This window comes from Notechis scutatus, chromosome 4 (assembly GCF_049901735.1).
Source record: "Notechis scutatus isolate UNSWTSFEM ecotype Mainland chromosome 4, rNotScu1.2, whole genome shotgun sequence".
NCBI classification, from domain to species: Eukaryota; Metazoa; Chordata; class Lepidosauria; order Squamata; family Elapidae; genus Notechis; species Notechis scutatus.
The window spans coordinates 137,387,991-137,415,038 of NC_142012.1; the positions used below are offsets into that span (position 1 = coordinate 137,387,991).

A 27,048-nucleotide genomic window follows, 5' to 3' on the forward strand; every position below is an offset into this window, starting at 1 on the left:
ATTGAAGGAAGGACTTATCCACCCTAAGCAGCCGATCTGCGGCTGCAGCTCTCCACCCTCTCGCCTTTGCGCAGGAGACAGCCCTGTGGCGCCAGTTCAACGTTGCAGCGCATGAGGAAAGTTACCCCGGGAATTACCGCTCAAATTAAAAAACAACAACAACCCGTCAGAGTACCTAATATTAAAGTCAACTTGAATTAAAGTCAAAGTACAAGCAAACCAATTCCCGAAGTAAGCTCTGAATCCATTTTATCATTACTTTTGCAGGAAAGAAAGCAGATGATGAAGCTACCTCACACGCTCCGACATTTAAAAAAGAAAAAAAAAAGGCACAGTTTAACGCGACGCATGCGTCGTTCCGGAGGTTGATTCATCACAGAGACGGATCGCTGTTGCTTCTGATTGAGCAGTGAGCGGGTCACGTGGGGTGTCATAAACCTCGCCTTGCCGTAATTGCACGTAACGCCAGGCGTAAGTTGGGGCTCTGGCGGCCTAGAGGAGGAGGGGGAGGATGATTGTTTTCCATTTCCGGTAGAGGGAGTGGAGACGCTTTCTAAGGCGAGGATGGGGTCTTTGTCTTCCTCCTCCAAGTGGGAGCGAGAGACTCTCCGGGCAGGGCGGACCACCTCCGCTTTGTAACTTTTGAGTAAATCGGCTCTTAAGGCTGTAGAACGGAATGGGGGAAGGAGCCGATGTTCTAATAATCTTCGATTCACGGTTCTTGTTGAGGGTCTCCTCCGGTTCGGTATTCAGTCGGCCAGAAATCATAATATCTAAGATTACTGCATATTCTCTTATAATTCAATTATTACAGGTCCCTGTGTTCTTCTGACCTTTCCGCTTCCCTCTCTCTCTCTTTGTGCCCTCCAGGTGAGTTAGCATCAAATGCATTTGAAGGGCCTCAAGCACGGGAGAACTTTTTCGTTTTTTGTTTATTAATATTTGCAACTTAATGACCACGGGACAGGTGGCTCATAAAACACTTGAAATAATTAGTTTTTGTATTAATGATTTAAAAGTCATTAAATATTAAGAGTTCTGCTTTTATCTTCCTTTCCCCAAAATTTGGTTAAATACTAAAAGTCTAAGTTTAATCTTTTGGATTCTGAAATTTGTTGAAATAAAAAGCAGATTCAATATTACTGACCTTTGTTTTGTTACATAGCCATAGCATAGTTGCTTGGACTTTCATTAAATTTGCAGCTTTTAACTTATGTTTAGCAGTAGATTGATGAAAAGTATTTGTATAAGAACTATTGAAGAAACAATAGTTTTGAATAAAATGTGAAAATATATGGGGATAGGAGTTAACTGTTTCTGTTGTTTATAACTTTTCACCCCAACACAATGAAACAAAGGAGACCCTATTACATCTTATATTTGGGCTTAGCCCTTTTTTCATCTTTTTTTTTTTTTTTTTAACAAGTTTTATTAATTTTTAAAACACACAAATTATCATTATTCATTACATGTTTAAACCTTTTTCCCTTGTAAATTTAACAAGTCAGATAAATTATGATTCTGTTTTAAACCATTTCCATATAATATACCAAAACCTCTTATTCAATTTCTCTTTACTTCTCTTTACTCTTATTCAATATCATTATTATTGTTTCATCTGTTTCTTTCTGACTTAGTTACCATTATTCTCATTCTATATTTCTACAAGTTTTTACCAATTCTCCCCCAAAAAGACATATACACACAACACACAAAACATAAAAAAATATCTTTTTGGAAAGTAACTTGGACCCAGGTGTCTCTCTCTTCATGGACTTCAATTATATTCATGCTCATCTTACATATCATTACTTATTTTATTTACCATTCTAAGCCTTCTATATTAACTTCTCCACATATTTCACACTTCTTAATTCTACCTTAATTAATCATCTTAGTTTAAATCATTATATTTGTATCTTTTGTCCATTTTTTATCATCCCTTTGTCTCATCCCTTATGAAAAAAAGAAAATCAGTTTCTCCTGGAAATCATTAATCAGAGTATGATGCCTTTCTATCTCCCCCTAAGTTAATCAAATTAATCTTTAAAATAATATCTAATACCCAATCAGATTTTGCTTGGTACATTCTATCTAACTAATACATCCAACACAATTAAGTGCATAATTAGAGAATAAATCCAAATATTAAAAAGAAATACTATAATAAAAATTTTATAATAACATCAATACCATAATTTTATTAAACTCTTTAATTAAAACAATATTCTAAACCTCTCCTATTATTAAGTTTTAAAACCAATCATTTTTAAACATTTTAACATTTTAATCTCTTATCAACTCTTAAGCCATTGCAATACTACCATCTCATCTTATGTACCTTGCAAAATCTTTTTTTTTTAAAAAAAATTATACTTTATCCATTATCCATAAAAATTCCTTTTTTCCATTTAATTTCAAAACGTTGTAGCTTTTCTCCACCTTTTCCCTTTCTTTCTTTTCCCAACAAACCTTTCTACCCCCTTCTTCTAGCCTCTGCCTTACCGGCTTCCCTTCTCTGTCGTATTTCTTTTCCCCTTTGTTTACAATCATCATATTGGTTTTGCACTTTATTTTTCCCTTTCTTAAATGTTTTTTTAGATCTTAAGTCCTTAAATCCTTTAGTTTTCTTCTTTTCTCTTCTTTTCTTTTCTTTCTCTCTTCCTTTTTCTGGATCAAATTCTGAGATTCATTAAAGATGGCTCCTTCCTTTCTTTCTTGTTCCTCTGCTGTCTTCATCTGTTGTAATTTTTGTTGATAATTAGTAAGCGCCATTTCTAAGAAAAGAAAAGCTTCTTCCACACCATTTCTTAGTTCCTCAACAGAAAGAGCCATTATAAATCTTTTCTTTTCTTTTCTCCTTCTTTCTTCTTACAACAACCAGAATATTCAAAAGAAAATAAAAAAGATAAAACAGTCCCAAAGTTATCAATCAGTCCAAACCAAGGCAGAGTTCTCACTTTCTCCTTCTGGGGTAATATCAATCAAAGAGAAAGAAAGTCCAAATCTGTTTAAAGTCTTGTTACAATATATTCTAGTCTTCAAATCCTTAAGGCATCTGCTCCAACAAATCTTAGCATACAAATATTTTCTTTTTAATCCTCTCTCTTCCCACTCATCGCAAAACCAATTTCCACCTAAAAAAATAGGTTTCTTAATATCCAGTTATTTATTCCGTAGGAAAAGAGGGAAAGCTATCCTTTCAGCACCTTCAAGCAGCCGCTTTTTTCCTCTTCTGGCAGGTATTATTCAGAAAGTCATACTTTTCAGGAATTTTATTAAATATGTCTTAGAGTCCTAGGAGCCAAGAAAAACTTTCTCCTCTCAATCACTTTCTCCACTTCCTCCTGCGCATTCTTACCCGGCTGCAAGCTTCTTTGTGGCGGCCATTACGGACCCGCCGCTGCACCGTCCTGGGAAAAGGGAGTTCTGCCGGCCAGGAGGGGTCTGCAGCACCCCAAACCCTTCTCCGGATCCCCTACCTTCAGCTGCCCCTGCAGGGTCAGCCTAGCTCCGCACCCGGCTGGGTGGAGCCCCAAAACAGCTAGCGCAGGAGGATCGCGCAGCTTCGCAAATCCCTGCAGCTCGCGAAGCCCGCCCTTTTTCATCTTTAATGGAATTTGTGATACTCCAAAAGTTTGAGTGATCTATTTTCTTCCATAAATCATAAAATAATCTCTTAATGGTCCCTAGGTAACTTGTTCAGTTGTATTTTTGCAAATGCATATTTCCAAAGTGATGAGAGTAGATCTGTGTAGCACACATTTTAATGTTTTCATCTTCTATGTATTTCCCAGAATTCCCATATGTAACTTATTAACTAGAATTTGATATGTCTAGTCTAAATTACTGTATTAAAGTTATGCATTTGCGTGATTACCCTAGTACAATGGTATTATATGGCATTTTTTAATGGTGGAGGAGTTTTTTGGTCATATTCTCTTATTTCCAGTTAAATTCCCTGAATCTGCAAAACACCTTGTTTATGAACAGGAGAAATTTCTGTTGAATTAATATACTTCCAATAAGTAAATAAGAACACTTAAAGGTTGTAAATCTAGATGTTTTATTTTTTTATAATTTATTTTGATAATTCCTCTTTTACCTAAATATGATAAAGTCAGAATTTAACTGGTTTATTAAAGACATGTCAATTGCAAAACAAGGGTTATGAAATTGATATGGTTCAAGGAACAAGAATTAATAAAAAGTTTTCTGTTATAGTGCTAACCTATGATTGATCAAAAATAGTGAAAAAGTGGGGGAATAGTATGGGGAAATCTCTGTAGCTCATCACAACCATAGTTTATCGTGGCACATTAAATAAAGGATCCAAAACTTGTGGGCCTTTTAAAATATCCTTTGTGGCTTCTGGGAAAATGTATGTATTTTTTGTATTATAAGGGACTTGAGAGATTTCAAGGGGAGAAATGGATCCATGACATTTGGACCATAACAAATTTGAGGTGTTTTGTATTTATTATAGTTATATCGGTAATGAATACTCTTAATTTCACACAGCCTTTCTGCAGAAATTAGTATTTCATTTGTAGTAATCAAATTAATTCAAAAATCCAAACATAGTCTTTTTTATTTCAAACGTGGATAATGGATTTAAATTACAGGGAGCTAGGTTAAAAGAAATTTACTAACAGCATAAAAGTTTGAGAGAAGGACCAGTCTCCCAAAGAGGTGGTTGGCTCCATTGCAACAACTTTAATTTGATTCCATGCATGGAACAAAAAGATAACTTCATTGCTTTTTTACTTCTGATTTATGTCAATGAAGTATGCTTTTCTGAAACAATTTATGAAAATGTTTTTAGGATTGTGAATGGTTCTGAAGTTGTAAGCCACCTAAGATTGAATTTTGTACTTAAATATAGGTAGGCCTTGATTTATAACCATGGTAGAAACCAGAAAATGTCATTTAGTGTTGCGATTAAGTGAGGTATCATATGACCATCAGATTTTATGACCTTTTTGTCTCAGTTGTTAAGTGATTCACTTGCATGTGATCACAACTTGCAATCTCCTGCTTGTTTCTCAGTTGACTTTGCTGTTTGGAAGTTTGCTAGGAAGATCACAAATGGCACCTACAGGATTGCACAGTGCTGCCACTATCATGAATGCAAGACAATTGCCAAGTTCCGGTATTGTGTTCATGTGACTCTGGGTATGCTGCAATAGTTTTAAGTGTGAGAACCTATCATGAATCATTTTCAATGCTGTCATAACTTCTAATGGTTGCAAAACAAATAGTAAGCAAACACTTGTAGGGTTCTTTGCTTTCCAAGGACTGGGCACACCGAAGCATAGCAAAACAGTACACAATGCTTTATTGCAACACTCTTTCCCAACAACAGTCTGTTGCTCTGGGTCAACTCCACCCTTCTAGTAATTATGTCTTTAATACTCAATCTTTTAATACTCAGATGAAACAAAAGTCTCAGTCTATCAAGTAGTGTGCAGTTTTTAACCTTTTTTCCAAAAGTTCTTGAACTAATTGGGATAGGGTGCTGTTTCATTGTGATTGCTCATTTTCTAATTGCTGATGAGCCTTAGGCAAAGCTCCAAACTCCAGGCAGAATTCCCACCAGGATACCTTGGTGCTCATCATAGGTTATGGTCCTGACAGTTAAATAATACAGTAGTCCTCTTGCCTGCGCTTCCTTGTCTGTATGCTGTTTGCCATCACCTTTCCTGCTGCACATATCCCACTCTGTCTTAGCGTTTGCATTTCTAAGCTAAGACCCTGAGTGAGGTTAGACTGCCTCTGGAGGTCAGCACGTACATCAAAATGACAGGGCGTGGCTCAATTATAACAGGCAGCTGGAATGCTAGTTTGAATACTTGGGATTAAATGTATGGGGGAAATGGGGTGGGAAGAGTTTCTGCAGACTGCAGCTACTCTCCTTCACAGGTCTACCTATATGGAGTTGCATTTGTATTTAACATATTTGTGTTTTAGGAATTACTGCATGGTAGAAAGTAATGATCCCATAGTAGCTACAGTACATGAGTATAGTTTTTAGACTTAATATGCATGTTTTATGCTTTAAATCAAGTTACATTGCTGTTTGTATAGAATTTAATATTTAATAATATGCTTCTGTGTACATTAAATAACCCTACCAACTGTATTTGAATCTCATCGCTGTATCTATCAAGTAAAGCAAATGTGTTCACATTGGATCCAAAGCATTCAAGGTTTAAACATTGCATAGACCTTGTTTTTCAGCTTGGCATAACATCAGATTGCTTCTGCTGAGGTCAGAATAACCTGTTTTGAGCAAGAAAGGACTTGTTCCTGGGATAGTTTGCTAGGCTATAAATTTGTTCAGTTTGTTCCAAGGTTGGAGACATGCCTCTGGCTTCAGACGAAAGAGACTGACTTTAAATTCTTCCCTCTCGTGCTACAATAGAAACCCAGGAAAGCCCCACCTGCCTTGATAAGAGAAAGAGTATGTCACATTAGATGGAAAGAGAGGATCCTAACACCCTTCCCCCAATTAATTGCATACAGCAAGATTTTTTTTTTAAGAGAAAGTATTACTTCTGTTTTTCTTGTGTATAGTTGAAGGAAGCACTTAGATTTCCATTTAGTATTGATGTGCTTGATTAATCCTTTGCCCATTTAATTGGGAGTGAGCTCCACTAAACGCAATATTGCTATAATTAAATAAGTAAATTTATATTAATTTTTGTGGAATTTGGTACTGAATGAAAATAACTGCATCCTAAATGATGTCACCAATATTGTCTAACTAGCTGTAAACCTGTGCTTTGTTACAAAACTGTGATCGGCCTTAGTTTTTGTGGAGGAAAATAAGGGGAAACAATTGTGCCTCTGCCTACCAGCATCCATTGGTATTCATCTGGCTACTGTCCTGTCAGTGTGTGAGAGAGTTGAGGGCTGCTTGTAAATTGAAACATGGAAACTGAAACAGTATTTGTTGTGTGAGCAAGAAGAAGACAACAAGGAGCCTGGGCATAGCTTAGCTCAACTGTTCTGTACTAAAGCTGGTTGCTGCCCTGAAACTGAAACTCCTCTCCTCTGCTTGTGTTTTGCATTTGGAATATATTTCAAGTGGGGAGGGAGTGTAGAACTCTTCAGCACCAGAGCATGTTATTAATATATGAAATATTAATGCTCTGATGGTCATTTCGAAAAATCCTTTCTTAGTGAACACCCAGAAGCCAAGAGAAAGATATGTGCCAAATTTCAAGTTTGTAGGCTTTACGATTCTGGAGATTTTGTGATGATGCTATCTCTGTCTGTCTGTCTATATCAGGTAAATTTCTAAAACATTTCTCAACTTGAATAAAATTGGAATCATCATTATTTTTTTCTCTTTTAAGTTAATATGCATGTATTTTCTTTTTTAGTTCAAGAATTAGATGGAAACCTTTCACCTTATGACCATGGAATAACATTGTTAAGAGAGAATAAGAAAGAGTCAATTTGATGTAATAATAAGGGGCTGACTTGAAATTAGGAGCCTTTGAGTTCTAGTCCTGCCTTAGGCATGAAAGCCAGTTGGGTGACTTTGGGCCAGTCGCACATTCAGTCCAACCCACCTCACAGGAGTAGTGTTGTGGGGAAAATAGCGGGAGGAAGAACTATTATGTATGTTCGCCACTTTGAGTTACTTATCAAGTAATACAGGAGGGATAAATACCTAATTTAACTTGTTTGTAGAAAAAGGAATGAGTATGCTTGTACTTCAGGTTCTCTTTGCATTGTATTCTTCCTTTGAATTTCTCAAAGAAGTGCACCTGACTAATCCTCATGAAAATTTATTTAGAAGATAAATCCTTATTTTTAATTAAATCTTACATTTAGTGTTTATTTTTGTTGTGTAGTTTTATTATGTGCATCACTATATTAAGCTATTTGGTATTCTTTTAATGTTTTGTGGCGGCACTTTTTAGGCTGAAGACCAATAGCATGTAAGCGGACATAATTCAGTTTATTTATTAATCAAATTTATATAGCTCATAATAAGTGATGGTACAATAGTAGATCAGGACCATGGCTAAGTACAGCCTTATTGTTGCATGACTTAATGATAGACGCCTCTCCCCGCCCAAACAATCGTGACATATATTATTTAAGAAATTAAAAGCTGCATAATACTGCAAATTAAACAGTCCATTGTTATTCAGTATAAACATTATTTAAATATTTTCAGTACAAAAATTCTTAGAATCTGTAATCACAGACATTTATGTTTATAGGTGAGAAAATATAAGCATGTAATTGTCTTAACTGAAAGGCAGATATCCATTTCAAAATTAATCTACAAAACGTACATTTTGAAAGCTGTGGTGTATTTTAGAATACACATTGGAGGAAACAAAATTCTGCATTATCTACTATTTAATATTTTAATAAGCATTAAAGAGATTGGAGAAAAAACTTTTAAACAAATGAAAATATTGACAATATATTTCATGAAAATATTCAGAATAATTTTCTCCAGTTTACATTCAGTTAAAAGCAGGTCAAATACACCTTTTGCAGAAATATTGTGTAAAAAACGTTGAAAAGGAATTTATACCGTGTTTCTTCAACAATACAGCTTCCACCAATAGGAAGGCCCAGCATGATTTCTAGGCATGAGATGAAATTAAGCCCCGCCCCCAAAATTTAGGCCTATTTAATCCATACGTTTCCCTGCCATTTCTCACATTGTTCGTTAAAACTACACGAGATGAAGAGAAATGGGGAAGGGGAGGGAGAAAACTTGCCTTTAGGAGCATCCTGCAGGTAGCCTAGGCTAGAATACCCCAGTCTACTACCGGTAGAACATTGGTCGATAGAAGCTCCCCGAAGGCAGAGTCACCAGCCACTTCTATCAGCCGGTAGAAGCGGCCTTGGGGCAAGCGCCCACGCGCACTCCTCTCACCACAAAGTCATTTTTATCGGCTGATGGAAGCTCCCCAAAGGCAGAGTCTCCAGCCGCTTCGGGGCGAGGTGTGGTTGCCCACAGAGCGCTCCTGACAGGAGTGCCCCACGCACACTCCCCTTGCCACGAAGCCGTTTCTATCGGCCGATAGAAGCTCCCCAAAGGCAGAGTCACCAGCCACTTCTATCGGCTGTTAGAAGCGGCCTCAGGGTGAGCACCCACACGCAGTCCCCTCGCCACGAAGCCGTTTCTATCAGCCGGTAGAAGTGGCTTTGTGGCGAGGGGAGTGTGCGTGGGGTGCTCGCCCTGAGGCTGCTTCTACCGGCTGATAGAAGTGGTTGGTGACTCTGCCTTTGGTGAGCTTCCATCGGCCAATAGAAACGGCTTTGTGGCGAGGGGAGTGTGTGTGGGGTGCTCGCCCTGAGGCTGCTTCTACTGGCTGATAGAAGTGGTCGGTGACTCTGCCTTTGGTGAGCTTCCATTGGCCAATAGAAACGGTTTCGTGGCGAGGGGAGTGTGTGTGGGGTGCTCGCCCTGAGACCTCCGCCGGCCAATAGAAGCGGCTGGTGACTCTGCCTTTGGGGAGCTTCCATCAGCCAATAGAAACAGCTTCGTGGGGAGGGGAGTGTCCGTGGGGCGCTCGCCCTGAGGCCGCTTCTACCGGCTGATAGAAGCGGCTGGTTACTCTGCCTTTGGGGAGCTTCCATTGGCTGATAGAAACGGCTTCGTGGCAAGGAGAGTGTGCGTGGAACGCTCCTGTCAGGAGCACCCCATGGGCAGCCATGCCTCGCCCCAAAGTGGCTGGTGACTCTGCCTTCGGAGAGCTTCCATCGGCTGATAGAAATGGTTTCGTGGCGAGGGAGTGTATGTGGGCGTTTGCCCCGAGGCCGCTTCTACCGGCTGATAGATTTCCTCCCCCACGCACACCCCCACCTAGAGTGCCCCATGCGCACTCACCTCTCCACGACGCTGCTTCTACCGGCCAATAGAAGCGGCTGGTGACTGCCTTCGGGGAGCTTCCATTGGCTGATAGAAGCATCCTTATGGAGAGGTGAGTGCGCATGGATGCTCTAGGTTGGGGTGTGGGGGGGGGAGGAAATTATTTCACCCTCGAAAAGACGTCCTAGCCTTTTTTTCGGGGCTCAAAAAAAAAAAAAAAAAAAGACCTGGCCTTATTTTATGAGAAACATGGTAGAACTCTCAGCTTGACTTGCTTTAAAAAAAATTACTTGCCTTGCTAAGCTCAAGCCCCTCCAGGCAGCATAAAATAAAAATAAAAAACAAACTTGGCGCTGGCTGCAAAAACCACCGGATCTTGTTTGGCCATGTGACCAGGGGGGAAAAACACCCTGAGCAGCTTCAGGAAATGGCATGTTGTAACCTTGAAAAGCAAATGGATGTTACAGAATTAAAAATGGCCACCCCACTGCTGCAGCAGTGACTGAATTCAAGTCACATGGCTACAGAGGCCTCTATTTGGTTGCAATTTTGAATTTCTAAGTAAGTACTGGATAAATTTGTTCTTGTGAAAATTTGCTAAATGAACAGTCGTAAGGGGTTTTCTGTATGTTCCATTTTTCCTTGTGTAAAGGGTTTATCTTTATTTTTCAGAGTCTCTCTGGATTTCTGCTGTACTCAAGTTTTAGTGTAAACTCAGTTCAAAGAAGAAACTATGCAGCGAAGGCACAAAGGATTAAATCCTGGAATGCTTCTCCTCCTTTCTCAGCTCTATCAAGTTGGGTTTAACAACATTCCACCTGTCACGCTTGCAACCTTGGCAGTGAACATTTTCTTTTTTCTACAACCCCTGAAACCTCTGGACAAAGCATGTATTAGTGTCAATTATTGTCTTTACAAAAAAGATTGGCATCGTTTGTATCTTTCAGCATTTCACCATGCAGATGACTGGCATCTATATTTTAATATGGTCTCCTTGCTTTGGAAAGGAATTAAATTGGAGAAAAGGCTTGGAACTATGTGGTTTGGATATATAATTGTACTGTTTTCACTACTTGTGGGAGCTGTATACCTATTTCTGGAAGCTATACTGGCGGAACTTCTTGGTGATCCTTTATATGAACATCACTGTGCTGTTGGTTTTTCTGGTAAGGTGTTCTTTATTATGCTTCCACCTTTTTTATAAGACTATTATTTATTGCAAATGCTAGCTGTTAGGAAATAGATAACATGTATTTAGGAAAGATGAAATCAGCATGTTTTTGAATGATACAATAAAACACAACTTTGTTACTGTTAACATTTTTCTAGTAGTCTCTCATAAAGGAAACTAAAAGACAAACATATGGACTTCCAGGAAAAATGGCAGATTGAAAATGGTTCTGTGAAAAGTGGATCTAAAATATACACGGCTACGAATAGGAAATTGGCAAGTAGATCAACTGCTTCAACCCTCTTAATAAAGAGAGGACCCTGGAGGGAGGATGGATCAGGATGGGAATTTGCTGTAATTGCTCCAGTCACAAATGAAGCCTTTTTAAAGGACTTGCTAATCATTTTTGGACATTGCCGCCAACTCCTTCAAAGTGACACAATTATAAATAACGTGAAGTGTCTTCAAGCCTTACTACAAGAAAGTAAAAATTTAAAGATTTTGGCTACAGAAAGCTTTAAACAGATTAAGGGCTCTGAAATTTTTGGAATATTGAATTTTGAATAATATTTTAAAATTAAAATTAAAGAATAAATACATTCTTGTGGGAAGGGAAACCTTTTGCATATTGAAGACATAGCAAGACAAGCAATTTAGAGTGGCATTCAGAGATATCTTTGAGGAATTGCATTAGGATTTGATAATGTCAGCTTTGTTGTGTCTTGGGAACAGTCTGTTTCCCAGAAAAAGATTACAAAAAGAGATATGCAACAAAAATTATCTGTGAACAATATCGAGATTTTGAATATAATTTGTCATTAGAATCAAAAGAAAATGGATGAGGCTTTAAAAAATAAGGAAATAAAAATAATCCCAATTTTTCTAGACTTATAAAATAGGCTGTATTGTAAATTGAAACAACTAAATGGATTACAGAGAAATATTGTTCTGTATTTAAGAAAGTAATACATCAGTTTTTTTAGCAGATTTACAACAAGATGTTATTTTTGTGGTTCTTTTTGGATGTTGATAATCTGGACTGAAAAAGTAGCATATTGGATTTGCATATATTTAATATGGAATTTACTCCTTTCACCACACAATGACTTTGTGTATTCTAATTTGATAGCATTTAAACGGTATCCAGCTGTCTATTACTTAAAGTAATGAAATTTTGTAAACTTGTTTAAAAGATAAATGTTAAATTTGTTAAATTTTAGTCTTTGTTTGCATTAGAATACTGGGATTAATTTATATTATAATGAATGTTTATGTTTTATAGTAGAGATGTGGAATGTTTATTTGAATGTGATATGTGGGGTGGGTTTCTTTGAAATTATTGGCATTTGGAATGGAAAAACGTATATTGAATCTTGAGAGAAATGATCCTTTTTTGTCATATTAGATTTTAGATTTTTGTTTAGACTAGGATATCGGGACCATTTATGCCTTTTAAATGGGAGTTTGCTTGCAGCTAAGAATTGTGAGATATAATAATTAATCTTATTTTAGAACTCTATTTAAACTTTTTAGTGATAACTGGATTGAAAAAGATGTTACTTATTTGATTTTCCTACTATTAAGGTATAATTTATAGAATAAAGAGTTTCATGGTTGTTAATTAAGAAGAGTTGAAAAGATAATGAAATTGTTTATACTTGTGGCATACCAAGAGCAACAGATCCTCCATATTCTTTAGTTTTTATATTACTTGAGAAGTCTGCTTGATGTGATCTTTTTTCTTTATTTTTATATAGGAGTGCTATTTGCTTTGAAAGTTCTTAATAACTATTACCATCCAGGGGGATCAACCAATATTATGGGCCTGAATGTATCCAATAAATACTCCTGTTGGTTGGAACTTCTAGCAATCCATATATTAAATCCACAGTAAGTCTGCTGTCAGTCATTTAGAATTAGAATTACTTTGTATAAATGTATCTAGACATTACTGTAATGAATAATAGTTACATATCAACAAGTTCTCATCCAATCTGAATTGTGCTTTTTAACAAAAAAATGTTTATTATAGTGAAAATAGGGGATATAAGAAGAATTTGATCAAAGATTTTTTTAAGGCTTGGCATATGTGCAGAGAGTTTGTGCATGATAATAGATAGGTTTTGCTAATGTGATACTTATGCCATGTAGTTAAACAATAAGCATATTGCATTACCAATTTACCATGGTTTATAAATCACTGCCTCATTTCATGCAGCATATTCATAATCAAACATTATTTTTGTGAGATACATAGAACTATGTCTGTATATTAATATTAAAAGTTTTTTTTAAACAGAAGCAACTGCTCCTTCCTAAACAGGAAATGGTGTTTTTCAAACAAATCCTCATTTCTCTCTTACAATCATTGGGAATATGGAAACAATATGATTTAAGCACTAGGAATAGCAAGCTCCCTTCATTTTAGGTGGGGATGCGAGATAATCATTCCCCTATAATATCTTGCTATGGTAATTTGTCAGTTGAAGTTAGCTTTAAGAGTAGTCATGTTGTAATCTGAAAAGGTTTTTTTTCTATATTTTTTTCTATATACCTTTTAAAATAAAAATTAACTTCAAAGATTAGAATCAATCTTATCTACAGTTAGCATTTATTTCTTCTTCATGTTTTGCTTTAGATTGTAATTTTTAAAAATATACCTTTGATACTTGAGAATTCTGAAAGTATAAATAGAAAGATAATTCCACCCTTTTAGCTCTTTATGATCTAAATAAAGAATTTGGATATGAGTGCAATTTAGTGCAAAATGAATTATTTTGGATCATAAAAATGGGGCATTATTTTAGATCATTGTTACTTCCCAAAATTTTTGAGATAGTGAAGTGCATGTCTCCTTTAAATATATTAAACTCTTAAAATTTTAAATATGTCCAATGGAGTGAAGGTTAATGAGGTTACAGAAAGTTTCTAATCAGAAACAATACATCTCACAGAAAATTGCTTTCATTTTAGGAGTTCTTTTGCAGGACATCTGGCAGGTATTCTTGTTGGCCTAATGTACACCATGGGACCCCTGAAGATTTTCATGACAGCATGCACAGGTAATAAGGACCCTAGAACTTCCCAAGCATTGCTGTTCAATATAACTTTAAAGTGATTATAAATTGTAGTTCATAACTTTAGAATTATGCTATATGGTGCTTACATTCTATATATATGATTTGATATTTCTGTACATTTCTGATAAAATTAAGTTTGCTATAATATTGGATTTTATGGGGGTGAGGGTTCATTTCCCAAGTTTGTGGGTTGGTTTCCAAACTCTTCGTTACCAGGCTAGATAAAATCTTCAGCAAAGTTTAAGGCAGGGGTGTCAAACACACATCATAGCAGCATCATGTGACATATCAGGACTTCCCCCCTTTGTTAAACCATGCATGGCCCACACATGGCACATTCAGCCCATAGGCCAGAAGTTTGACAACCCTAATTTAGGGGGTGTCCATGTTCTTCTGTTTATAAGGGTTTCAGGTGTGGGTATGTCAATTGAGGGTCCTGTGATGGGTCAACTGTGAGTCATCAGTGAGTCTTGTGATTACCTGATGTAATCTCCTAATCACAAAACCCATCACAAGACTCACTGATGACTCAGATGATCCATCACAAGACCCTCATTTGACATACCCACATCTGAAGCCCTTATAATCTGAAGAACATGGACATCCCCTAAACTCTGCTGAAGATGTTACCTACCCTGGTAATGAAATGTTTTGAAATCAACCCACAAACTTGGAGAACTCATCCTACAACCAAGCTATAGATGTTTGCAACTATTGGATTTTATTTTAATGTTTTTTGCATAATGTACCTATTATGAGTGGATGGCAAACAGATTGGTGTAAATACAAACAAATCAATTAACCAAATTTGATGATTAAATAATGTACAATGTAAGTTTTCTACTTTGCTTATAGGACAAAGAAAGAGAAAGACTTAAAATCGTTCTTAAGTCATTTGTTGATGAAGGTGTGCCACTGCCTCTGCCCATGATAGTAGGAATAACTGCTGTAGATGATTTTTCATAGAGGCAGTCCTTGACTTACAACCACAATGGAGCGAAGAACTGTGATTGTAAGTCAAGGCACCATTTGACCAGTTTCAATTTTATTCTTGTATTTATGGTGGTCATAAAGTAAGTAATCCTGGTCATCAAGCAAACCATATAAGCAAGTAAATCCAGCATATATTGTACAATTGGTATTTTTTACTGTTTTCTGCTGGAAAACGGCAAAAAAGTAGCAAATAGCAGTCATATGACTTGTACCAGTTTTAGCTTTGAGAATGGATCATAAGTAGCTTTTTTTGGTCTGTTGTAACTTTGAACAATTGTTAAACAATTTATCATAAATTGAGCACTATCTGTAATCTACAGAATGAGCTCCTTCGAAAATTATATTCTTGCATATGATTATCTTTTGAGCAGCACAGAAGGATATTACATACTTTTAAATGGAAATAACTTGTGCATTAGTTGTGTCCTTCTGAGCAAGCTTGAATTAAGATTACTCTCAATAGCCATGAGACATTTTCCACAGTTTGTTCCAAAGGTTATGCCAGTGCTTAACGCTTCATTGTGTTATTTTCATTCTGGAATTGGTATGATCAAATTAAAAAGCCAGATAATAAATAAGATAATATATATCCCAATAGTTATCTATTGCTGTATATCCATTCAGATATGCTGTTACAGGAAAATATATTCATTTAAAATTTAATTGTATTTAAAATTAAAGCAACAAATTTGGTGAATGTCAGGTACGAATCAAAACAAATATAATTTGGCATAAAACTTGTTAACTTTTTAAATAACAGTATGATAATTTATATGTTTATAAATACTCATTATAATTTTATTTCTAGGTGGCCATGTATTTCCAACTGGCTTTTCAGAACAAAGAAACAGTTACAGAACAGGCAAGTAACTTGGATTATAATCTTACCAGTTTTTATCTCAGAGAAAATTTTGTTGTACTCAGTAGGATTTACCTTGTGTCAATTGGTATAGATTAATACTATCTGTTGGTAAAAAAATAATTCACATCTTACTTCTTTTCTATTATAGTTTTAATGTATTCACAAGTCTGTTCATATTCTTTAATATTTCAGTTTTGCAGGATTGTGTTCCGTAGGATTGAATCCTTGTTTATATTGACATTTATTGTTCTTCCTCTTAAAATATGTCTTGCATGACTCTTAATTTAAGCTGAGCATCCACACAGATTTTAATTTTTTTAAAAAAAAACTGTTGATAAATAGGACTGGGAATGGGAAAGAGCTGAATTTAACCTTTCAGTAGGTTAATAGACAGCAATCCAGGTTTATTTATTGAACTCCACAAATGCATCTTATACTGTATAACGTTAGATTCTCAATTCAAAGAGAATCTCAATTCAAAGAGTCAGTTTTCAGAAAAGCTGTTTTTTATTCTCAGTCAGGCCAATCGTTTTTGTACTTTTGAGGGGATAGACACATATAGTTTTTTTTTTTCTTTAAGGATGATGGCTTCCTAATCCAAAACAAGCTGGTTAACAATATTCCCAATCAGTTATCCTCTGTTTGTGCTCTCTGGGGATTGAGGGAATTATAATCCAGTTATCATATGAACCATAGAAGCCTGTTTTACAATATAGAAGTGAATCTTTGTAGCATAAGATACTATTATTTATTACAAGGCACATATTTTACATGCAGTTTATATTGCCTGTTATTAATATATAGTTCTGTGCTTCAGATTTCTTTCATAATATTTATGAATTAAAAGAGGCAAAAATTGAATAGAATATCAACACGTTATACAGTGAAATATCAGCTAGATAGATTTCAGTGAAGAAGACATTAAATGAAAATGACTTCTGTTGCATTTGTTACTTTACATTAATGTAAATGTAGAAATTTTGTAATATTTATAATAATTATGCAATGATATAATTGTTTCCATTTTGTAACACTATTGCTTATGGATAATCAGGAATCAATTATTCCCAATCATTACAACAGTTTGCTTTGTTAAAACAAGATTGTACTAGACATTTATATCTGTGATCTCTTTCTGTACAGGGAATTTTAGATACTCAGGTAGCCCATTCTATCCACCAAACACCTATGATAGGTATACTGGTGGACTCACTGAGGAAGAACAATTTGAAAGAGCAGTAAGTAACAGCTTGAGAGAAAGAGGTAAGGCAGAACAGCTGTAAAGTGAATGACATGTCATAAAATAAACGCATTTCTCTTTTTAGGATGAGAAGCATACTTAATAACTTTTCTTTTTCTCTTAAAACTGAGACTATCCATTTCTTTCCATGGATGCAAGTTCTTATTGCTCCTTATTTCAAAATATCATCAAAATAATACTAGAAACCCCCTGAAAACTTGATCCACTCTTTTTTATCGATATGGGACAGCTGTTATATAGCTTCTAATCTAGGTTGAACTATTTCTATGATGTATTCCGTCCAGTGGGCAGTCAGAGAAGTGACTTTACCAAGAGCTTTGAACTGCAAGAAGTGTCATCTGCACAGAGCTTAAGAATCTATATATACTCTAAAATAACACAATCTCTCCCTCAGTGACACACACACCTTCAAGACAGCTGCCTTAAGACTTGGGAATTTGGCCATGCCTTGCTGCCTCACTGGTGTACACTTATGGAAGAGTGTAGGTAATTTGCTCAGAGTCACATAGTGGGTGGACATTGAGCAGTCTGCACATGAAAATGAGGGCTGGGGCAATCATGGGAGATAGTCTTGATGCCTACTTAAGAGGGTATTTCCCAAATAGCAGCAAAGAATTGCGGCATGGGCAGTTCTTGGGGCCCCAAGAATGGCCCATGTAACACCATTACTCCGTGAGCTGCATTAGCTGCCAGTCTACTTCTGGGTGCAATTCAAGGTGCTGGTAAGCACCTTTAAAGCCCTTCATGGTATGTGCCAGACTATGAGGAACCATCTCATCCCAATGGGATTGGTCTGCTCCACCCATGCCAGCAAGGGAGGCATGCTGCAGGCTCCATTGGCCTGGGTATTTCAGCTAGCAGGATCCAAGAGAAGGGCCTTCTCTGCCATTGCACCTGCTCTTTGGAACATCTTGTCCCTCAGAGTAAAGTCAGCTCCAGCCCTCCTGACCCTTCTGTAAGAGCCTAAAGACCTGCCTCTGTCAGTTAGCTTGGGGTTCCAATGGGGGAGTATCACAGTGGAGGTGGTTGATAGTTAACAATAGATCCCACCTCCTCCCATCCTTCTCCTACTCTCTCCATCTTTTAATTGGGCCACAGTATTTGGTTCTTTGTAGTATTTTATTTATGTTTTTTTTAAAGTTTTGGTATAGCTTTTATCTTTTTAGATAGTCTGCTGCACAAAGTTACAATAGTTAAGATGGGTAGCCAATACATTTTACATAGAAATAAATAGACGTAGAAATTCAGATCTGTTAGTCTTAATGGTAATACAGTCTGTCAACACTGCATTATGTGAGAGAGAGAGCACCACCCACTGCTGCCTAGACACCAGAACAATTCGACAGCCTTGAATGTAGTTACTAGTTCTTTAACTGATTTCTTACATTGGGACGATATATACTTCATTTATTTTATATCTAAAAAGGAGTTTTGGCTAATGTCTGTGCCTCCTGCTTAATGAACAACAGTTTGAGATATAGCATGCAGATGGATAAATGGGCACCAAAAGAAAGACTCTGGTTAAAGATATTTGCCTTATTCAGAGTGAGTAGGAGATTACAATAGTGGTATGGGCAGTGAGGAGAAGGAGGAATCCTTGCTTGAGATAGGGGCCTGGAAAAGATAACCAAGAAATCACTTTCCAATAGTAAGTTTGCTACTGGACAAGAAGCTGCTGCTATTGTGCTGCCCGTCCATTAAAAACCTACCAGTAATAGTTTATGTGCTTTGCAGATGTTTACACAGAGCTGTTGTTACTCATATTGATTTTGTAGCATTAGCAATAATGGCAAACTCTTTATGTTTCTATAGATGAGGTTTTGTAGTCAGAAGGAAAAGTGGAATCTTGTTTTCCTCTACTCTGCTATTTGTATAATATTTGATTATAACTACAGTTGTGTGAGGTGACTACTCTCAGACTATCTGAAATAATAACACATCAATTTTAAGTGTCTGGAAGTTTTAGAGGTTATGTGGACAGCATTTCTCTCTCTCTCTCTCTCTCTCTCTGTGTGTGTGTGTGTGTGTGTGTCTCTCTCTGTCTCTCTCTGTGTGTGTGTGGGTGTGTGTGTATTAAGTTTTCGTGGGTACTTACATGTATGGTATTCAGCTTTGTTCGGGTATTTTCCCACGTCATTATAGTTGTGCTTTTAAAGTTGTAGCAGCGTTTCAGCAGAATCTCATCTGCCATCATCAGGCTTCTGTATTGTGTTCGTCTGGAACACAATACAGACGAATACAATACAGAAGCCTGATGATAGCAGATGAGATTCTGCCGAAATGTTGCTACAACTTTAAAAGCACAACTATAATGATGTGGGAAAATACCCGAACAAAGCTGAATACCATATATATCTCTATATCTCTATCTCTATCTCTATCTATCTATCTATCTATCTATCTATCTATCTATCTATCTATCTATCATCTATCTATCTATCTCCATCCATCCATCCATCCCACTGAAAACATTTCTTTTCTGCATAATTCGGGACATTCCCATTCAATAGCTGATTGTACTCTCTCAGTTTTTCTCCTAATAGAATGCAAGTATTTAAAACTTGTGCATATCCTCCAGTTCTTGGCCAGGATGCAGGAAGTGCCAAGTGCTGCCTCTTACATTGTGTGTTCAATAAAGGTTTTAAATAGCTCTGGATGCTCATTAGTTTGTGTTCCCAGGAAATACAGTGACTTATGATTGGCTACTGTTTACAAAGCCACAGCTGTGTTAGTTTATTTCACGCAAGAAAATTGCCACAGAAAGTCAGAAAATTGTGATGCTAATAATATGTATTGTTATCACTAAGAAAAAATATGTCATAATTATGGTATCTCTAGTCAGTACAAACAAATAACTAGAAACAGATGAATGCTGAACACCCTAACTATGTGGAGAGGAAAGCCTAAGAGTTTGTATGTGTAAATAGGACAAGATATTTACTTACATTGTAGAACATACATTTTACAAATTTTGATAGAAATAAAACTTCATACCTCATTCTTTGCATTGTCAAATTTTGTTTTGGTAAAGATATCCAGAGTCATCATTGTTATAATTAACTGATTAAAATGAAATAAATAACAGAAATATATTTATCTCTTCATCATGATGCATCTTGCAAAATCATTTAAGGATAACAAAACACTATGTAATCACCTCGACCACATAATATAAATTGTGTAAGATAGCAAAAAAGTCTGAGTTGTTGCTTCAGTGCAGGAACTCTAGTGAAAAAAGTTTTAAATATAATGTGAGAAAGCATAAAACAGCATTTGATATTCTTAATAATTCTTAATATTACTACATCTAGAACAAAAAACATAAAAATTAAATTTCAAATAGTATTTAATTTTTCAGTTACAAGGGTAAATATATTACTATGCCTTTGGTTCCTTCCTCCCAAATGTTTGGCAAACCAACTTGTAACACAAAGTTTTCATTTATCCTTGACTGCAAATTTTTGAAAGTTCGCTTTTTATTATCCACAGCACAGTGTTTGGGGTCACTATCACTTGAAAGCAAACTAGTTTGGCAGGTTTTCTTGCTGTGTTGAGCTGCAAAATCTTTATAACCACTGGAAATCTGAACTTTACCTTGAATTGGCACAGAAAATCTTTTATTATGGTTGTCATAACCATCTATTAGATTATGTGATGAGATACATCTATGTACAAGTGCCCACCCAATGCCAAGAATACTTTTTAGAAAAATGTATAATTTGACAATGCAAAAAACCGCCTATGACATAGAAAAGCTCTAATTAGAAAAACACTTAATTATCATCTCCTGATAAGATGTGCTCTGTTTCCTGCCCCATATAATAAAACTACTAAGGCCTAGATCAGTACTATTGTCAAAGAATTGATTTTAAAAAAATTCTCTATTAAAATTATTATAAAGGTGTATGAGAAGTTATGTAATTTTGTGTTAAAAATGTTTCTCACTTTGGCATCTTCCAGATGCATTAATTCATTTATAGTTCCTAAAAGCATTTTAAATCTGTAGAAACCTTACTGCTGATAATTTAGGTATATGTCTCATTCAGAATTTACTGTTCCTTATGAAGACTCTTAAAATTTGTGTTAATATGTAGTCGCAATCATGTGATTGTCATTTTGCAACCTTCCCTGCCAGCTTCACCAGAAAGTCAATGGGAACGGAAGGTCACAAGTTGTAAAATTCCTCTACTCATGCACCACCCTCCAGCCCCTCTGTGTCTACATGGGCCATTTGTGCATCCTGCATACCCTTGCATTCCTTCCAGTCAAACAGATGATATTTCCTCAAATCAGTAATTTAGGTTTTAATTGTATTTTATTTTTCATTCTTTGAGATTAAAATAGGATGATACCGAAGCCTGTGAGGGGGGCACAAATAGAATAAAGAGTATATACTATAGTACTGTACTGTAGTTTGTATGTATATTCTGTGCCGTGTTTCCTCATTGCATATGTGCATCTTTTCATTTCTTTTGCTTCTTCTGACTTGCATCCAAACTGCAAACTCCAAAAGAGTGATTGGTCATGTATTCTTTTTATTATATGCAGAAGAGCTTTCTGAATTTGGGCAAATGAAATGATGTCTTGGTGTTACAAGTGATTCAAGTTGAACTTGATTCCAGCTGACTTCAAAACTTACTTTGTAGGGATTTTGTCAGGAATATAGAATTGATTTGCCACTGCCTTTCTGCAAGCTATTTTTTTCAACTTCCCTATCTAGCCTGCAGCCCTGGTATTCCCTGGAAGCACCAAACACTAACCAAGCTCAACTCTGCTTAATTTTCAAGTTTAGATGAAGTCATCCAGCTGCTACAGTCTGCTGAGGCCCACCTGAATTATCAAAAATTATACAAATAAGTATTTAAAATTATAATTTTGAATTATATGCCCAGGTGAATATAATTGGAAAAAGAAAGCAAGAGATGCTTTTGTTGTATATAAACATTTTCTTGGCTTTATTTTGCACCTGTGGTTTGGCTTCTTTCCTTCTTGTCAGCTCAGTTTCTCCTTTAAGAACAAAGTTGCTTATTTTTTCACAATGCAACAGCCTCCCAAGTTCTTAATATTTCAAAGCAATATTGCTTACACTGGTTAGAAATTTTGGAAATGACTCTTCCAGTCTACCTGACAGATACAAGACTTCAGATAACTGCTCTTACATGTGTCTTAATATTGCTAGGTTTTGCTATTGAAGAATCCTTTTTAAATGTATCCATTTATTAAGAAATGTAAATGGCCACCCATCTTAAATAAATAGCCCTTGGTAGTTAGCAACAATTTACAAAAAAAAAAAAAGTTAAAATACTCCAAAGTAAAATACCAAGGCACCATATAGCAAGTTTACAACCTTGCCCTAATGCCCAGGGGAAAAAGTCAAGTCACAATGGCCTTCTAGAAAATCCAAATTAGGGACCTCTGAATCTCGGGGAGGACGCTATTGCATAGGATAAACTTTATGGAAAAGAGAAAACACGTACACATTTCCTCTGTTCCTTTGATGATTATAACTTACGATGATTTGTACCTCAATTAATTTCTATCCAGATTGCATCAAAATTTGGACATGTGTTAGGTCTTCTACTTGCAATGCATATATTATATATTTTGAGCTGAAAAATATTTCATGTTTTTTCAAATTCTCATTCTTAATAAGGATGGATATACATTGTAGCTCTACAATGGTCTCTTCTGGGTGCCTTTCAGATATTTTTTGACTACTTTTCCCATTCCAATCTTGTATTCTGTGGGTGATAAGAATTTCAGCCTAACTTCTAAAGAATCATAAATTGGGAAAACTTTTCTAGAAATACCAAACCATACAATTTTTGAGAATACCCAGGAGATCTTTTTAAGCCACCAATGTATTTTAAAATTCTTAATTTAAATATCAATCATTTGTAAATATATTTCATTTCCAGATTGCAAAGTTAAAAGTATGTTTCTGTGCTTTTTCAAGCTGACTAAATCCTATTATGAATCAGAGTTAGAATGTTTGTTACATTGCTGATCTTTCCAGAAAAATCCTTTGCTGCATAAACCACATAATAGCATGTTTAAATTGTGAATTCAGTGGTGGATTAGTATAAAAAGTGTCTCTCTGTGTGTATTCATCCTTTTCACTCTATTCTGCATTAGATGAAATCCAGAGTGACATAGAAAATGCTAGATACTTGCAAATAATCCCTGGGCTTCAAATAAGGCAGACAATAAACAAGTCTATAATAGAGTTACAGCTTCCGTAGACCCCATCTGTTTCAAAATAGCCCTAATTCTGCTTACTATGCGGAATGTTTTGTTGACTGGGGTTTGGCCTACTTTCTCTAATGTGCTGCCTGTGAACCTCTGGAGACATCTGCTGGAAGAGGTGAAGCAGGACCTGAGATAGAATTCCTAACTTACTGGAACAGTAACTCTTAATTTGTTTAAAAGCTATAAAAATGTCTCCTATATACTAAATGTATACTAGTTTTTGTTATTTATTTGCTTAGAAGGATAATTTAATTCTTTTGAAAAAAATGAGAGTATTTCTGAGACAATTACTGGTGATGAGTGCCATCACCAGTCTATCTTAATATGTTCTCCATTTTTGCTTCCACATTATGGTCAAGATTACTGACCATTTGGCAGTTTGATTCCCACTGGCTCAAGGTTGACTTGGCCTTCCATCCTTCTGAGGTCAGTAAAATGAGGACCCAGATTGTTGGGGGCAATATGTTGATTCTATAAACTGCTTTGAGACAGCTGTAAAGCACCATGAAGTGGTATATACCGTATTTGCCGGCGTATAAGACGACTTTTTTGCCTTGAAAAACATGCCTCCAAGTGGGGGGGTCGTCTTATACGCCGGGAGGACTCCGACTCCCACTTCGAGCTTGAGTTGCAGCCGGGAGGGAGGCTGGGGGAGCGGTGTGTGTGTGTGTGTGTGTGTGTGTGGCGGGTGTCACTCGCCACGCGCTGCGCAACCCTCCCCCTCTTCCTTCCTTAGCGGTGTGGGGAGGAGGATTCAAGATCCTCACGTGCGGCGTACTTTTCTTTTTCTTTTTGCACGCAGGTTTTGCATGCGGGCGGCTGTAGGTTAAGGATGGGGAGCCCCGGGTGGGTTATCAGGTTTTACGGTGCTTCCAACATGTGCAAATGGTGGGAGAGCGGAGAAGAGAGCGAGCGAGCGCCCGCTGTGTGAAATCCTGCCGTCAAAGCAACACTGGGGAGGCAGGGTATAAATTTACCAGGTTAATGTAGCAATGGTGATTAATGCCCAGAACATTGTTTGCGGGTATTGGGGTGTGTGTGTGGTGGTGGTGAGGAGAGGTTGTCCTTTGAATGCGGAAAAGTAGGTGTGACCTTGTGTAGGAAAATAAAGAGATCCTTTTAGCGTGTTTGGCTTCTTTTGCCTCCCCTCGCTCGTTTTGACGTGGAGATAATGGCCTTCGGGCGGGAGGGGAAGAAAACGGTAGCTGGATCATTTCAAATTTCACTTACTCTCCTGCCTCACTTCAATATGTCTGAGCGACTCCAGATACTGGAAGACTTTTGAATGAAAGTGTTACCTCCATTTTTTTTTTTTAAAGAGGGCCACTTTGGGAAAAAAAAAGATTCTAAGGAATTCCTTGTTTCTTGATTAAAGAGAAGGCATTGAATATACTGTTCCTTGGCAGCCTTTTCAGTGTCCGGGTTTTTGTGTGTGTGTGTGTGTGTGTGTGGAGAGAGAGAGAGAGAGAGAGAGAGAGAGATCAGCTGTATTGAGAAGAGAACGTTTCCTGTGTTCTCATTTTATTTACAACATATTTTACGCTTTAATGGTAAGCAATGAAAAATATTTTTAAAACTCATTTCTAAACTCCATAGCTATTTGCATATTCTTGGTTCAAAATTGGATTAGCTCATTTCAAAATTGTCCAAAGCAGAAAAGTGCGTCAAAAAAAAAAAAAAGTGCAAAAGTGGAAGGTGTGTGGAAGAGGGGGTAGTCTTATACGGCGAGTATATAACAAACTCTATATTTTGAGTGGAAATGTTGGGGGGTCGTCTTATACGCCCAGTCGTCTTATACGCCGGCAAATACGGTAAGTCTAAATGTTATTGCTACATTGCAATTTAGTTAGCAATTTCTGTTGATTTCTTTTTTTCAAAATAACAAATAAAAACAAACTTATATGACCCAAAAAACCAGTTTCATTGTTTCCTATGGAAATGCCTTAAAACAATAGAAAAATGTTATTCCTGAGAACACAATCCCCAGTTGGGCTTCTGAATACAGAAGAAAAGCACTTTGTGTAGATGTTTCACTATATGCATAAATTTTGGATTATATCCAAAGATTGGAAGTTTCAAATAAATGTAGATCATATTGTAAAAGGAGTATTACCTTAGAATTCCAAGAGTTAGATACCCATATTTCATTTCAAGTGATAAAACCCATGTACTTCTCAGTTTTATATATTAACTAATAGAAATAAATATGCCTTGATGTAATGTTATGAATGTATAGTTTTTTGTTTGTTTGTTTGGTCCCACAGGCAGCAATACAAGGCATTACACCAGTGAAAGGAGGCCATATGGCTTCTGGCTTTCACCAGAAGAATTATCAGCTGAGGAACTCAGAAGGCAGAGGCTTAATAGATTTGAGAGGTGGCAGTAGTCTTAAAGTATATATATATAAAGGGCTCTTCATAGCTGTCAAAACATGGTGAATATTTTTCATTTAAGCCATTTCTACTTCACAAAATATATTTCATGAAGACCATCTGAAGCTGTCAGTGAGTGAAAAAGATGAGCCTGCTTGGCACATAGACTACCAAATTTAAAACTGAAATGCAAAAATGCAAACTAAACATCTTTAAAAAAAATTAACCACACCATCTAAAATTCTATAGCTACCTTATATATATTAGTTTTTTTCAATGAATAGCTTTTGGTATTGTAAGAATCTCATTTTATAAACTTTACTAACTTGAATAAAAGTTTACAGAATAAAAATTAAAATTAAACATAGATTTGGTCAGATCATTAAAATGCATGACCCATGATTACAGTACTTTTATGATCTCCAGAAATTACTGAAATTGAATACAATGATTTACTATGGAAATGCTTTTCTACAAGTTGCACATTTAGAATATGACAACATCCTACAATTTTTAGTACAGATGAGAAAGCAATGGCATAAGAAGAACATGTAGCTATTATTGTAGCTGACTAATTATTTTTGTGTACAATATGTATTTGTATTTTTTTATTATGTTAATGAAACCAAAGTTTGAAAACTTTGAATTCTTCCATCAGTCTCATTTCAAGTAGATTTTGGAATTCACACTAATTTGGGTGCAGTCCATTAAGCCTTATTAATTTTATTTTATAAGAAACAGCAGTATTATAGCTTCCTACATTTTTAATTATTACTGAACTTGTAAATATAAATTATTTTTATGTTCATCCCATATCTTACTCCCTTTTCCTGGAATATTCCTCATGGCCTTCCCAAAATTGAGAAACTAATATTTTGTGGAAGTGAGGGGGGAAAGCAAATTGGGAGTTCTGTCACAGCCATAAAATATTACATGTAATATTTATCATTGGACATTATGATATGTGATTTAACTTGTTGTGATGAAAAAAACTCTGCACACTTCACATTTCATTTTAGATCAAGTATTTTTTCTTAAACCATTGTAATTTTTTCTACTTAAGATCACTCGGTGCCTTTCCCAATAAAGTGTATAATAAAAATCATATTTTAAGTTTCTTGAATATTTTTTGAATTTTTATAATATTTTCAATGTTCATAGTACTGTTGTCTCCGTACAGTACTTTGTTAATAAACCATCAAATGAGCTG

At 36.1% G+C, this 27,048-nt stretch overlaps 1 protein-coding gene across 2 annotated transcripts; it reads left to right on the forward strand.

Moving 5' to 3' along the window:
• Window positions 1–384: 384 nt before the first annotated feature.
• RHBDD1 (rhomboid domain containing 1) lies at window positions 385–26,961 on the forward strand. Of its 2 annotated transcripts, none has more exons than XM_087965047.1 (7): window positions 385–471; window positions 10,525–11,016; window positions 12,779–12,911; window positions 13,995–14,083; window positions 15,903–15,956; window positions 17,100–17,219; window positions 25,731–26,961. In XM_087965047.1, exons 2-7 carry the CDS (start codon window positions 10,584–10,586, stop codon window positions 25,850–25,852), a joined length of 951 nt encoding a protein of 316 aa, XP_087821173.1. In that variant the 5' UTR covers window positions 385–471; window positions 10,525–10,583; the 3' UTR covers window positions 25,853–26,961. The 2 variants fall into 2 exon arrangements, with proteins under 2 accessions (XP_087821173.1, XP_087821172.1); XM_087965046.1 differs by lacking the exon at window positions 385–471 and adding an exon at window positions 478–870.
• The last annotated feature ends 87 nt before the right edge of the window (window positions 26,962–27,048 follow it).

What these genes read in the sequence shown, in the direction of transcription:
- RHBDD1 (XM_087965047.1), top strand. Translation starts at nt 10,584, where the DNA reads ATGCAGCGAAGGCACAAAGGATTAAATCCTGGAATGCTTCTCCTCCTT. An exon ending in ATCCATATATTAAATCCACA is followed by an intron (nt 12,912 to 13,994) that starts GTAAGTCTGCTG and finishes CTTTCATTTTAG; the next exon opens with GAGTTCTTTTGCAGGACATC. An exon ending in TTTCATGACAGCATGCACAG is followed by an intron (nt 14,084 to 15,902) that starts GTAATAAGGACC and finishes TTTTATTTCTAG; the next exon opens with GTGGCCATGTATTTCCAACT.